This window comes from Trichosurus vulpecula, chromosome 7 (assembly GCF_011100635.1).
Source record: "Trichosurus vulpecula isolate mTriVul1 chromosome 7, mTriVul1.pri, whole genome shotgun sequence".
In the NCBI taxonomy this organism is placed as follows: Eukaryota; Metazoa; Chordata; class Mammalia; order Diprotodontia; family Phalangeridae; genus Trichosurus; species Trichosurus vulpecula.
This window is the reverse complement of record NC_050579.1, coordinates 257,662,871-257,677,529: the sequence shown is the minus strand read 5'-3', so window position 1 is coordinate 257,677,529 and position 14,659 is coordinate 257,662,871. Positions and strand designations below refer to the sequence as shown.

Sequence of the window (14,659 nt, the reverse complement as noted above, 5' to 3'; positions counted from 1 at the left end):
GAAAACCACAGTTTTTTGGGGGGGTTATAGGGGATGTCTAGCGGGAGATGGGGATCCGAGTGTAAAATTTGGTTCAGGAAGTTAAATAGCAAAATCTTTGGTTTCTTGGATGGGGGTGGGGCTGCTTACTTCTGTAGACTAAAGAGGGCAAACATTATTTTCGGGTCCAGAATTTGCTTTCACCAATTCCCAAGGTAGAAAATTCTGCCTTTCATTTCGAGGAGAAAGTTAAGACAAAAGGGTTTTTTTTTTTCTCCTTCGCATGTATCAGAAGGCGATAGATTTCTGGGAACACTTTGACCTCTACAGTAGATTGAATTTACAGAGATATCAGTTATTAAAATGTTCCTCGATTCTGGGGAAAAGGAGAGTGTAAGGTTTGGAAGAGGTAGAAGCTAAAATGTTAATGAAAGTGAATTTTGTATTGTTTTTTGGTCGTGAAAAATCCTGATTTGTCTTTATTCTCTTATTGTTTATAGACACTGGAAGACAGGAAGGCAAAAACAAAGTGACGCTATATGTCATTAAATTGTTTTGGTGAACACAAATACTGCAAATGATAGACAATTGTCAATGAAAAATACAAATCACTAAAATGAATTTTAAAGTTGTTTCAATTATGGAAATATGAAGTTGACTCATATTTATCATATAGCTACGCCTTATTACGTCTGAGACCTCATTATCTCTAAAACTCTTTGGTCATAAGTGCTTCACAACCTCATTCCAACCTACCTTTCCAGCTTTACTCTATTGTGCACTTTGTGCTCCAACCAAACTACTCTTCCTTTGTAGGTTCCTCCTAACAAATATTTATCTCCAATTTCTTCCCATGTCTGGAATGTATTCCTTCCTCACTTCTGACTTAGAATCTTTAGCTTCCTTCAAAACATAATTAAAATATTACCTCCTACATGATATGTAGGAGGGTTCTGATATCCACCCCTCTGATACTATCTGTCCCTCCAAATTACCTTGCCTTTGGTTTTTTTTCTTTTACATGTTTATGTGTTTACATGCTGTTTCCTGAAAGAGCATGTGAATGCATTGAAGTAGGAGCCCTTGGAGTTTTTTCTTTCTATCCGCAGCACCTAGCACAGTGACTCTTAACATAGTAGTCACTTAATGAATAGCTGTTGGATTAATTGGGTCTTGATATTTTTCAAGGAAAAACTGTTTGCCAATTCAACAAATATTTGTTGATGGCAATATTTTGCATTGTGGTGAGAATATATGAATGATTCTTTCACATATTTTGGAAGGCTTGCTGCCTGAAATTATATCTATGAGGCCAGGGGACCTGGCATATAATTTTATTTTGTTCTACTCCTAAATTCCACAGAACTCCATGTATATGCTTTTCAAACTTATTAAAATTATTCAATTTTAATTTTAGATAATTAATAAGTCATGTTAAACAGTAAGGGAAAATTTCCAGAATGAGAGGCCCATGGAGTTCTTTCCCTAGAATTATACATTAAAAAACCCCCCCCAACAAACTACATTACTTTTAAGATGACTGATAAATGTCCTCTTCCTCGGGGAATATTACTCTTTAAACAACCTCACTGACATAAACTATACAATTCCTGATAGGGGAATATATATATATATGTACATATATATATATATATATATATATTCATGAATTTAACTAGTTTTAAAGTGGTATAGGTATTTTGCTAGATATTTATTTATACATGTGTTAGATTAAAAGCACTATGCATTTTCTCAAATGTAATCCATCCTGCTTTTCCTCTTGCTTAATACTGGGTCCAGTTCCCAGTCTTATGGTTCCATACATCCCTGTACTAGTTTGGGAAATAGGCATTTTTCATCCACTTTTTTTTTTCTTGCTGTGTGGATAATTAGTCAGAACACCTTTGAAATTGTTGTGGAAGCTTTGCATCGCTCCAGACTTGATACAGTTAGCACACTGTCTTCTTAAAACTGAAGCATCTAGGGGAACTTACCATCTAAAAGGAATACGTCATCCATTTGTGCTCTAAACTAGACATTCTCCATCATTGCGGTAAACGCAGTGGATGAGGCTTTCTCCTGAGCTCCAGTTCAGTATCACCATCTTCCAAATGATTCAACATACCCCAAATAACTCATTATCTCCCCCTCATGATCATCTCTCCTCATAAATTCCATTTTTGTGTCATTGGTACCACTAGTAATCCAGGTTTCCAACCTCCAAATTCTCTTCTACTTCTTCCTCACTCCCATGTGTTTTCTTAGTTTCCAAGTCTCTATAACATCTTTTCCGCTTTTTCTTCTCTTTACTGATATAGCCACCAGCCTAGATCAGGCCCTTATTATCTTTTCCCTGGACTATGCAATAGCTTTGTAATTGTTCTCTTTTCCTCTAGTCTCTTCCCATTCATGCTTCTCATAGCTGCAAAAGTGATACACCTAAAGCATAAATCTGACCGTGACACGTCGCTGCTCGAAAAGCTCCAGTGGCTCTCTATTGCCTTTAGGTTAAAACACATACTTCACTGTTTGTCATTTAAAGTACTTTATGATCTGACTTCAGACTACCTTTCCAGGTTTATTACACATGACTCCCCTTCCTGTATTTTATATTTTATCCAAACTTGCCTACTTTTGGTTTTTCATTCTATATCCCATTTCTATGGCTTTGCCCAGTTTGACCCTCCCTCTGGCCCTAAAGCCCATCATTTTCACCTCTGCCTCTTACAGCCTTTAATTTCTTTCAAAGCTCTGCTGGGAGCTACCCTCCTCTTCAGGAGGCCTTCCCAGAACCTCTTTCCCCTCTCCCAAATGCTAATGCCCCTTTGCTGAAATTACTTTGAATTTGCTTATATGTATGTAGGTTTGGGGTTGGAGAGGATAGATGGGTAATATTAACTCACTCATTGTATAATTGAGGAAACTAAAGCACAGAGGGATTAAAGTTGATTTGTCCAGGTTCACCAAACTAGTGAAATGTCTGGGATTAGATTCAAACTCACATCTTCCTTACTCGGAATCTAGTTCCCTTTCCGCTCATGTTGCTTCTCCCAGAGGGGAGAGATTGTTTCATTTTCATATTTATGTCCCTAGTGCTCACTACAGTGCCTGGTACATGGTGGACATTAAATGAATGCCTGTTTGTTGCTTGCTTGATTTGTCTCCATGCTTCATTTTAATAACCAAAGGATCCTAGAACAACATTATCTTTAAACAAATCTTTATCTTTTTAATAGCAACATCCATCTAACATCAATATTCTTTTGGTGATGATATAGCTGTTACGTAGAATGTCAGTCTCTGAAAAATTAAAATTTTGCATTATTCAAAGGGAAAGGTACAGTTACCAATGAGGAACCATGAAGAAAAGGTGGTATAAATGTCATCCAAGTGACAGAAAACTAGAAAAGAAGATGGACAGAACATATAGCATCATCAAAGGATAAGGAAGGATAAACAATAGACAGCAGCTTGCACTCTTCACTAGTTACTATACAATGTCAGGAGATAGAAAGAAAGGTCCCAGTAGGTGGAGTGGACCCTACGTAAAAAATTTACAGGAGGATATGGACAAGAATTGAACAGGATGAGAAGGCAAAATGATTGAATTCGGAACCATTGGTAGAAGTACTCATATAGACTAGATCTCAGATCTAACAAGGTATAGAGATGATAGATATAGATTATGTAATGGATAATTCTAGTGGGCAAAATTATCTTGCAGGTACAAGTTTTTACTTTGTTCTGTTCCTAAATGCTATAGAACTTAATTCACGTGCTTTTAAAAATAAAATAACCTTGATTTTAATAATTCATGTAAGATAGCAAGGAAAAAATTTCAAAATGTAGTCTACTATGATATAATCAGTTTCTCAAATTGTACTCTAATGACCTCAGGGTGGTCATTGTGTTTTTAAGTGAGTCTGATGTTGTTTGATAATGGTCACTAAAACTATAATTTTAGGGGATTTTACTACAAGGTTTCTACCAAATCTTTTTTTCCTTTTCTAAAGTGACGGCTTCTACCACTGCAAAGGGCATCTAGGTGACAAAGTTGGATAGAGTGCCAAGCCTGGACTCAGGAAGACTTAACTTCAGGGGTTTAAATCTGGCCTCAGACAATTACTAGCCGTGTGACCTTGGTCAAGTCACTTAACCCTATTTGCCTCAGTTTCCTCATGTGTAAAATGAGCTGGAGAAGAAAATGGCAAAGCACTCCAGTATCTTTGCCAAGAGAATCTCAAAAAGGATCCTAAAGAGTCAGACAGGACTGAAACATGAGTAAACAACAATCTGGTAGACTGATTGTGTTCATGCAGACACGACTGAAAACTGACTGAACAACAACCACTGCAAAAGTTTGACAACCACTGATGATAAAGATATTAAAGTAGATGTAGAGGTAGCTACAGTTTCTTTTTTTTTCCTGTTTTTTTTTTTTAGTTTATTTAACATATTTAGTTTTCAGCATTGATTTTCACAAGAGTTTGAATTACAAATTTTCTCCCCATTTCTACCCTCCCCCCACTCCAAGATGGCGTATATTCTGGTTGCCCTGTTCCCCAGTCAGCCCTCCCATCTGTCACCCCACTCCTCTCCCATCCACCTTTCCCTCCTTCCCTTGTAGGGCAAGCTACAGTTTCTGATAGACCTTTAGATGAACATTTATGCCTTCACCACTGATAGTAACAGAGTGGTAGAAAAAGGAGTCTGAGAGTTTAGTAATCACAGATTTTAGGCTGTCTTTAAATATCGACTTAGCTTTTGCTACTTCAAATGTGAGAGGCATTTACAATCCTTAAACTACTATGTAAATGTAATTATTATTATCTTGACCAAAGAATCAATATGTTATTGGAAAACTGAAACTGTATCAATATTTACATTCTTATAAATTTATATTTTTATAAATCCTCATAAACAAAACCAGAAAACATAAGAAAGTAGCATCTAAATTAAAGGATGACTCAAAAGTTCCGCTCAGGGATCAAAGTGAAGGAATTAGTGGAATTTATTTCATTTTGAAGCAGGAGGTATAATTTCAGGTGACACTTGTTTATCTTGCCTTGCGCTGCTCATGAGGAACACGGTCCTAAAGTCTATCATAAAGATAATTGTAACTCATTGTATAATTGAGGAAACTAAAGCACAGAGGGATTAAAGTAGATTTGTCCAGGTTCACCAAACTAGTGGAATGTACGATTGTAATTGCCAGTATCTCTTGTAGAGGATGATGGAGACAGAAAAATTACATGGAAAATTCCATAAAATCCTCCAAACTACATCATTATATACATTGATACTTTGTCATTTCAATGCAGAAGGATATATCAGAAAGTTAGATGAAAAAAAGTGCTAGAAAATATGACTTAGGGTTCAGAAATAAAACAGGCCCAAGGCTAATCAAATACTCAGAAGCTTTATGCTTCTATATTACAAATGCTTTCTTTCTGAAGAGAGTTGGACAAGTGAAATTGATTGTATCTTAACCAATAGGAAATAGCTGTTTATTAACATTTTTGAATAAGCTCTCTCTGTTCAGTCAGACGATAATTAGTTAGAATACAGGTAAAAATCAACAACAGAGTGGAAGAGAAGATACAAACAAATAAATCAATGATAAATGAATAAATGAAAAGGCATTGATAAGTATTGTGCTGCTAAGCATTAGAATTCAAAAGTGAGATAGTCCTTACCTTCAGAGAGCATATAGTCTAATAAAAACAACACATATATAGGAGGGTTCTGGATACTTGGCAAGGCTCGAAGGTTCTGGAGGGTGACCATACAATCTCTGTCCTTTTGCTGCAGTGGCCACAGACTATGATGTCCCATTTGAGCCATACCTGTTGCTGATCATGAAAAGATTATTACAAGATCACCAGTCTGATCTTTTCAAACTTTTCAAAGACATTACCATTAAGTTCCATTTAAAAAGAATTGGAACTTATTAAAGTAAAATGACATAGGAGTGACTGTCATAATTCCTTACAGTGAGACAAATGTAAAAGTAATCTATACAATGAGGAGCAAAATTATTTCAAAAACTAATTTACAAAATGTTAAGGAAGATGAAGCATGCCTCCCACTTTTTGGTGAAGAGTTCGTAGACTGTAGAATGAGGCACACATTGTCAGAAACAATCAAAACACCACAAATTTGTCTTGCTTGACTATATGTTAGGGTTTTTATTTGGTGGGGGAAGAGTTTGGCAGGACAGCAAGTGTAAAAGTGACGGTGATGTGAAAGACAAAAAGAGGATTAATGAAACATTTAGAAATATGCAACTCATGAACTGATTGAAAGTGAAATTAGCAGAGCCAAGTAAATATGCAATATGACTACAATATATACGAATGGAAGCAACAACTGCCACAAAACAATAAAAAACAAATATTGCAAAGTTACAAAGAACAGGGATCCCCCCAAACAAGAGCTATGAGAAAACAACACTTCTCAATACTTTGCAGAGATGTGGGTAGAGGAGAGTCTATGATGTGGAAAGTTGCATATATTGTCAGATTTTTTGAGGTATTGATGTGTTTTGTTGATTTCCCCCTCCCCCCTGCCTCTTTTTACTCTTTGAAAAAAAAATTCCTTATTATATGAAATAGTTCTCTAATTTGAGGGTGCTTTAGATGATGTAAAAACAAAGGATAGCAAGAATTTTAAAACATACAGCGAAGAGATCAGAAGGAAGTTCAGAAGGGGATACAGGGCAATGTTTGTACTGCCATGATAAATTTAAAATATGTTTAAAAACCAAGTTATATATAACTGATTTATGGTTTCACATGACATTCTCACTTTCAGAGTATGTGGAAATTTTTATATTTGTAGATTATTTTCCAATTCATGATAAAAAACTTTTAAAAATATTGACTACTATCATGGAAGAGTATAGGCAACCTTACCACATTTAGCAACAAAAATAGTAGAGGTAAAAATGAGAGTCTACGGAAAGTGAGGTGTGAGATTCATCTTAGCCAGATTATCCTAAAAGGACTTATAGATAAAATGGAGATGAATACAAATTGTTAAAAAGTGGAAGAAATCTGGCAATATTTTGATAGATACTTATTACCATCTACGACAGTAGAAACAACAACATATGTAGATTCTAATGCTTCAATACCTGCCATGTTATGTGAAGAAGGAAAAGTGGCATTTAAGAAACTATATTCTAGAAGAACAGCTACATTTGAGGTGATAATTTGGAAAACAGTGAGGTCAGTTTTTAAGACACCTGAAAGAAGGGGAAGATACTGAATGTTTGGGGAAAAACAAAGATAGTATTATCATTTCTTATTTCTAAGAGAATGATCTCTCACACATCTCTTGTGTTGTTTGTTCTTCATTCTCAAAGAGGACCATGTCATCAGGAAGATGATGCATAACATGCAAGTGAATTGGATTTAAGTGAAGGAGGGTTGTGCAAAGTCAGAAACCTTTTTTTCTCCTCCAGAGGAATATGAATCTAGTGGCAAGATATCGATCAGGACCACTGGAAGGATGCAGTGGGAGCCCTTGGCCTTTTTAAGCTAAGATCTTTAACAGGCCTGTTTGGCTGATGCAATGCCTATCAATGACTAAGGCTAGATAGGAAATGAGGCACAGAATGGTCTCTGCTACCTGGTCAATTAAAAAAAAAAATCAGTCTGGGAGGGGAAGACTCTCAGGGTTTCTGGCCAAAAGAGAAACAATTGCTATTTACATTAACTCTGAGCCAATCAGGGCCCAAACAATGACCAAGTGGGGCTTGGCTTCACTGAAAACATGAGAAGGAAACAGGTAATCTTGCACAAACATTTTTCTCCAACAGGTTTCATCTCTACTTCCATACAACTAACTCAAATTCATGGAGTACAAGATGCCATTTTTTATTGCTGGCAGACGATCGCAAAAGGTTTCACTCAGTATTAGCAAATCTGTTGTTGTTCAGTCAGTGTCTCACTCTTTGCGACCCCATTTGGTGTTTTCTTGGCAAAGATACTGGCGTTGTTTGACATTTCCTTCTTTAGCTGATTTTTCAGATGAGGACACTGAGGCAAACAGGGTTAAGTGTCACCCAGGGTTACACAGCTTCTAAGTGTCTGAAGCTAGATTTGAACTTAGGTCTTTCTGATTCCAGGCCTGGCGCCAGTGCCACCTAGTGGCCAAGCGGAGCAAAATGCAGTCTTAAAGGCACTAGGCCAGCAAGGTGTCACTCATTTCTGTATTAAAATCATACAAAATCTCTTGATAGGTGAAAAAACAATGTACAAGGATTATCTATGAATCCTTATGTAGAAAGGTAACTAGGAGTAAGCTGGGACAGATGAACAAATATAAGGGATTAGGCCAGAGTTCCAAACTCATATGATGTCTTCTTGATTTGTGCTAAGGACTTTGATTACATCTCCACCAATTAATCAACCAACATTTATTATGCATTTATATCTCAGTCAATTTGCTAAATGCATGGGATACACAGAAAAACAAAAACAATCCTAGTTCTCAAGGGACTTATGTTTTAATAGTCTGAGTACTGTAGATCTGAGCATCCTAACAAAATAAAATCTCCTATGGTGCCAGGATTCAATCAGTCAATGGAGTTAACACGTGTCTAGGAAATACAGTTCAACTCCCAAAGAGTGCTGGTTTCATCCTTTAACTTGGTTAGGTTGTCAAGGTTTGCTCCTGGTGCATGTGTCAAACATATCAAAGTCAGTCATGGAAGCTGTCCTTCAAAAAGTCCAAATGGAGGAAGGATTCCCTATAAACAGTAAAGTCCTTCAGATGCTTCCATTGGTGGGTGATAATGTGCTTAGTGCATCAAGCCCTAGAAATTACTTTGGATCTCCTCGGTGAAATCTGTGTTGATTCAAATGTGAATATCCAAACATAGGGAAAAAACAAAATGAATAGAAGAATGCCCTTTGTGTAGACTACAGTGTAAAGTTGAATGGATAGCCCACTGAGGTATTTTGAAAGTTATTTTATTAGAAAATGAGATGGACCCCGAATTGAACGGGGTGGGGGGGCGGAGATATCATATGTGGGAAACAGTGGGTTTTGGTGTTACCAAGCTGCTTTCTGAAGTTAGTCTGTCTTTTGTCATGCCAATATATGTGTACTTCTTGTGGTATATAGTTGTGAATTAGGGACTAAAACAATGCTTGAAACCTCAAAATTCCTAGTGACCTGAAATACAATGGCAAGGGGTGCATACAACTTAAGTAGGCCGCAGCATATTTACAGTAATGAGTTGGACATAAATGTGGGATGTAATCATAAGAATTATGTAAACTATCATCAAGGAGATGTCTGATTGGTAAAAAGAAGTGTATCAGTCATGTGTAAAGAAGAAATAAAAGATGGCCTGTGGTACCCACATATCTCTAAATGACATAGAGAAAGGCCCGCTAGCATATTAGTCAAATCTCCTTGTGTATATGTACAAATGAATTGACAGGAAGACACAGGTAAGAAAAATATAGGTTGAGAAGGCCTAGCAGGAGCACCACATTGATGAGGTAACATCCAATAAAGTATATATTTCTAATTTAGGCAGTGGTAAGTATCTGTATACAATTTATTCATAAATGTATTACTGTGCAACTTTGTGAGTGACACAGGAGACTGTTTAAATTCAAGAAGAAAGATGAGAAAATTCATAAGAACAAAAAGGTATAAGTAGGAAGAACTTGTCTTTGGTTGCTTAATTAGTACACAACTAGATGTCCTAAAATAAAAACCATTATAAGAAAATTTTTCTGTATAATAACACAAGAAAATTCACCAGCCAAAGGGGAAGCTCCCAGAAAATCATAAAATCATTCACTGGAGTAGTTTTTCTTATGCAAATAAATACCAGTACAGTATCATAAGAATTTTGTATTGCTACTGTTAATTGTGTCTGCTAAAGGGATAAAATGACAATAACCATGAGTGCTCTTGAGTATGAATTTTGATCATAATGTTGATGATGACGATGATGATAAGCATTTCTATCTTAAAGTCTGTAAAGTATTTTACAAATACTATCTTACCCTATTCTCACGACAACCCGAGGGGTAGGTGTTCTTATTATTCCTATTTTATCGATGACAGAGGTTTGGTCAGGGTCATACAGCTAATAAATGTCCTAAGTTCATTTGACATTGGTTTTTTTTATAGGTTTAGTAACATCCAGGAACTAAAACTTCAATGAATTCTCCCGATTTTGGAGTATTCCCATTTCAAACATTGGGAACAATTCCAGAGGCCCCTTATGAAACTCTAGGTAGGATTTGTGGTAGGCTAGGCTTGATTCCGTCCATGTAACATGTCTGGCTCTCTGCTTTAAGGGCCCTCTCTGTATCTTGGCTATTCCAGTAGCTCTGGGTCAATACATTTCTTCCAGTTTCTACCAAGGAGAGAAACAAAATGACTCATATTAGTTCCTGTTGCATTTTATGAGAGCAGCTTTAATTACAGTTACCTATACGTGTGTTAAAATCACAAAAGATTTCTTGAAAGATATAATAGAGATAACTTTGTTCAGCAGTCCTGTGAATATCCAATGAAGTATAATCAAGGGAGATAAACTTGCCAGAGGTGTTTGCCACTGTCATGGAGGATGTCTAGCATGCAGTCTAAATGGAAGAGCCATTTCCCTGTAGATGGTGAGGTCTTCTGGTTATTTATGTTTGTAGATGACATGGCACTGATTGCACTAAATTGCCTAATACCAAGTAGCCTCCTCAATGAGGTCCAAAACCATTCAAAAGCGTTCTTTTGAACAATCTGAATAGGAAAAGCCAAGTGAATGAACAATGTCTCTTGTCCATGATATTATATGTTATAATTGGATGTTTCATCAGAAAATATATTTTGGGCAGAAACCACAGAACTTGGTCCAGAATTGAATTGGAGAAAGAGAACAGAATGCATTGAATTTGGGAATTTTCAAGTATCTGTTCCCTAAAGTCCCTAGCATTCTTCAGATCATGCTTATATGGCTACCAATCACAAAGCATCTAATTTATGGAATCAAAATTGTATATGATACAAACGTCAATGAAGAAACATGATGAGTATGGTAAATATGCTAAACATATTACCAATGATGATTTGAATGAAATTATTGTAATAAAAATATCTGGATAATGTATGTTTGAAAAAGAAGTATTTGAGCCTGTCATTTAGCCAGAAGGGGAATTGGATAGCAGATGAAAAAGTACCACACTGATTCTGTATCTCAGTGAGAACTAAAAGGCTGTTTGAATCAACCTCCTTTCCTCTGACTTGCTCACAACCCACTCTCTTACCCTCTTCTCTTCAGAGGACTTCACCTCATACTTTACTGAGAAAAGAGAGGCCATCTGCTGGGGTCCAGTAATAGTAATTAAGGTAGGACTTTTTTGCTGTTTTTAAGTGCCTTTAATGACTCTGGCCTTTGTTTGAATGGGGCAGATAAAGTGGGATCTTTTTGTCTTGGAGTATTTCTCTGCACTGAGACAACTGGGAGTCATTGATTTGTATATGATGTGATATTGGGGATGGGGAACTTTCCCACACCCAACCTGGGTGAGGTCAGAGCCCTCAGGGCTCTGAATGGGTTATAATTGAGGGGAGCTTGGCGTTTGACTTTTGGGGCACACTCATGGAAGGAGTCTGAGACTCTGGGCAAGCCCCAACTGCCTCCAGCTTTGCAACCCAGATGTTGGCTCTTCTCTGGTAAGTATTGTGATTTGAACCAGACAAGGTCTGTCTGTTGATATTTGTAATTTTTGTTTGTATTTGCCTTGAAGTTCAGGGCACTGATCTTTCCCCCCTGAACTGTGAATGATATTTGTATGTTTGATTAAACTGAGATTGTTAACCCCTTAAAGTTGCTTTCCTTAGAGAAGCAGATCAAAGAACCTATGTTGGCAGCTTTCTGTGTGCTGGTTGTTGGTGGGTCTTACACCCCTACAGTAAGCTGCTAGCAGATTGTTGCAACACGTCCTCTTGCCCTCTTCTCCTCTCCTTTATATCTCAAAATCCCTTAACAGTGCCATCATTCTCTAGTTCTTTATACCCGTCTCTGATGGAGAGGTAGCCCTGCCTCACCAAGGCCAGCTCTCATATTTGTACTTTGAAGGCATTTCTTCTTGTTTCTTACCATTACTACAGTAATTACCTCTCTCAAATTTGTCCGCATCTCCTGTCTGATGCCTACAGAAGATGACCAGGTTTCCCCCACCCTTATAAACCTCACTTGCCACTACCACCCAGGATCTTAAGTTATCATCCTTTATTTCTCTCTTTCACAGCCAAAGTCTAGGACAAGTTCATTCCCTCCAATTGGTCTTCTTTCTCTTCTTACCTAGCTAGTCTAGCTTCTTACCTAGTTTCAACTGAGACTATTCTCTCCAAAATTAACATTCTCTCAATCACTCGGGCAAGTGGTCTTTTTTAATCCTTGTCTTGACTGCTCTATATCAGTTGACACTGTTTAACACTCCTTCCTCCTGAAAGTCTCTCTCCTCTGGGCTTTTATGAATAATCTTCTCTCTTGAGAACCTGAGTTAAAATTGAGCTTCAGAGACTTACTAATTGTATGATCTTGGGCAAGTCACTCAACCTGGTTGTCTCAACTGTAAAATGGGGATAATAATGGCACCTACATGGGAGGGTTGTTGTAAGGATCAAACGAAATAATATTTGTAAAAGCACTTAACACGCTGCCTGACACGTAGTTGGTGCTATAGAAACCCTTATCCCTCTTCTCCAATTTTTGCATTTAAAAATATTCCCAGAAAAGGTCCGTGGTTTTTAGAATTCCTGCCAGAGGGATCCGTAACATGAAAAAGGTTAAGGACTCATGGTCCAAGATCAGATGCGGTGTTCTATTCGTCATTTAGAGCCCTTCACAATAGTATTTTTCCAGGTTTATATTTTAGTCCCCCCTTCAGTTCAGCCAAACTGGCCTTGTTCCTCAAGTGTGAGAATCCATCTTTCTTTGTCTTTGTACAGTTCTGTGGTTTTTTCCCCAAGCTAGTGGAAAATATTATGTTTCAGCTAAGTTGCACAAGTTTATTTTTAAATTTGTTTTCGAGATAATTTGGTGAATATTTACTAAATACCATGGGAAGAGCAGCATGATACTGGGAGGTACACAAAAGTTTTATACATATTTTACATTAAAAATATGATTCCTGCTTGAACAGACTTTTTCAACCTTCCTAATCCTTCTGTCATTAATCCCTCCCTTGAAGCACACAAGTAAAACCAATTGACCATGCAACCACTTCTTTAGTATAGAATTGCATGAGTTTATATTATGCATTGTTTTTATATGTATAATTTAAATTAAGGATTGTATTGCTCCATATAGCTTGGAAAACCTGACAAAAGATATTACTTTCGTTTTATTGGAAGTGGTATAATAATAGCGTTTTTCTGAGTTAAGCAAAAGTACCAATCAAGACGTTTTCTTGGCAAAAGTAGTTTTATTTCCCATACGAGAAGCGGTGGTCGAATTCTATTGGTCATCTTTTCCCATCCTTCGTCTAGGGGACTAATAATAGGCAGCAGAGGGGTGGAGACTACGGTAGAGTTGTTTTTCCGCCCCTCCTTACCTCCCTCGCCCCCGCCACCCCCCCTTGCAAACTCTTTCAGTTTTCTATTAGGTCCGCTCTGGATTATATAAAGCGTTCTTGCCGCGTCTACCACTCATTCTTGCATTTTCTCTCGTCTTTGGTTCTTTCGCCATGTCTGGGCGAGGTAAAGGAGGCAAAGGTCTGGGGAAAGGAGGCGCCAAGCGGCATAGGAAAGTGCTGCGAGATAATATCCAGGGCATCACTAAGCCTGCCATTCGTCGTCTTGCTCGGCGCGGCGGCGTCAAGCGGATCTCGGGGCTCATCTATGAGGAAACCCGTGGAGTGCTCAAGGTGTTCTTGGAGAATGTTATCCGGGATGCGGTGACCTACACGGAGCACGCCAAGAGGAAGACCGTGACTGCTATGGACGTGGTGTATGCCCTCAAACGCCAGGGCCGCACGCTGTATGGTTTCGGTGGTTGAATTCTAGGCCCGTCTTTACATCAGTTTTGCTTTTTTTCTCCTCCCCCCCACCCCGTTCTCTTCCCCTTCCCCCTCCCCCATCTCTCCTAAGGCTCTTTTCAGGGCCACCACGATCTCTTTTTAAAGAGCTGTTTTACAAGAATTCTGAGTTAATTGTGGGGTCCCGATCTATTTGTGATAAGCGTTTGCAGGGTTGGAAGCAAACGTTTAACTTAGATTTTGTGAAAGAATTTCCAACAATGTGGGGAAAAGTCTGTTGGGATGCCGAGTATAGAGCAACGAGCCAGTTTTTACGGTGTAGAAGTGTGTTGGAAACTTTAAAAATTCAGTTGGATTTCAGTCTTTTCAGACTTAAACCTGGGAAAGCGTCAAGGGTTAAGAGCCAAAGTTCAAGGTCTAGGAAATAGGCTTAAGGGTGGCAACTAAGGTGAGAACAAAATTCTAAGATGCGGGAGACCCACCCGAGAGCATTGCATCGATCACCGGGCTGACCCCTTTCAATCCTTGAGGGGAGAGATTCAGGGAGGAAGTGAGTGGTTTGTGGGAAGGTTGGAGTGCTTTGCCCCATTAGACGAGTAGAATTAACTCAAATTTGCTCTTTTGACATTGTGACTTCAAGATCCCTAGTCAAGCTCGCTGTCTCGTAGAGA

At 37.9% G+C, this 14,659-nt stretch overlaps 1 protein-coding gene across 1 annotated transcript in view; it reads left to right on the top strand.

Moving 5' to 3' along the window:
• Nucleotides 1-14,035, top strand: part of LOC118856856 (histone H3-like) — a 36,358-nt gene extending 22,323 nt beyond the window's left edge. Inside the window, exon 2 of the mRNA XM_036767382.1 lies at nt 13,693-14,035. Coding sequence (XP_036623277.1) covers nt 13,693-14,009 — 317 coding nt within the window. The 3' untranslated portion in view covers nt 14,010-14,035. The remainder of the gene's footprint in view (nt 1-13,692) is intronic.
• The last annotated feature ends 624 nt before the right edge of the window (nt 14,036-14,659 follow it).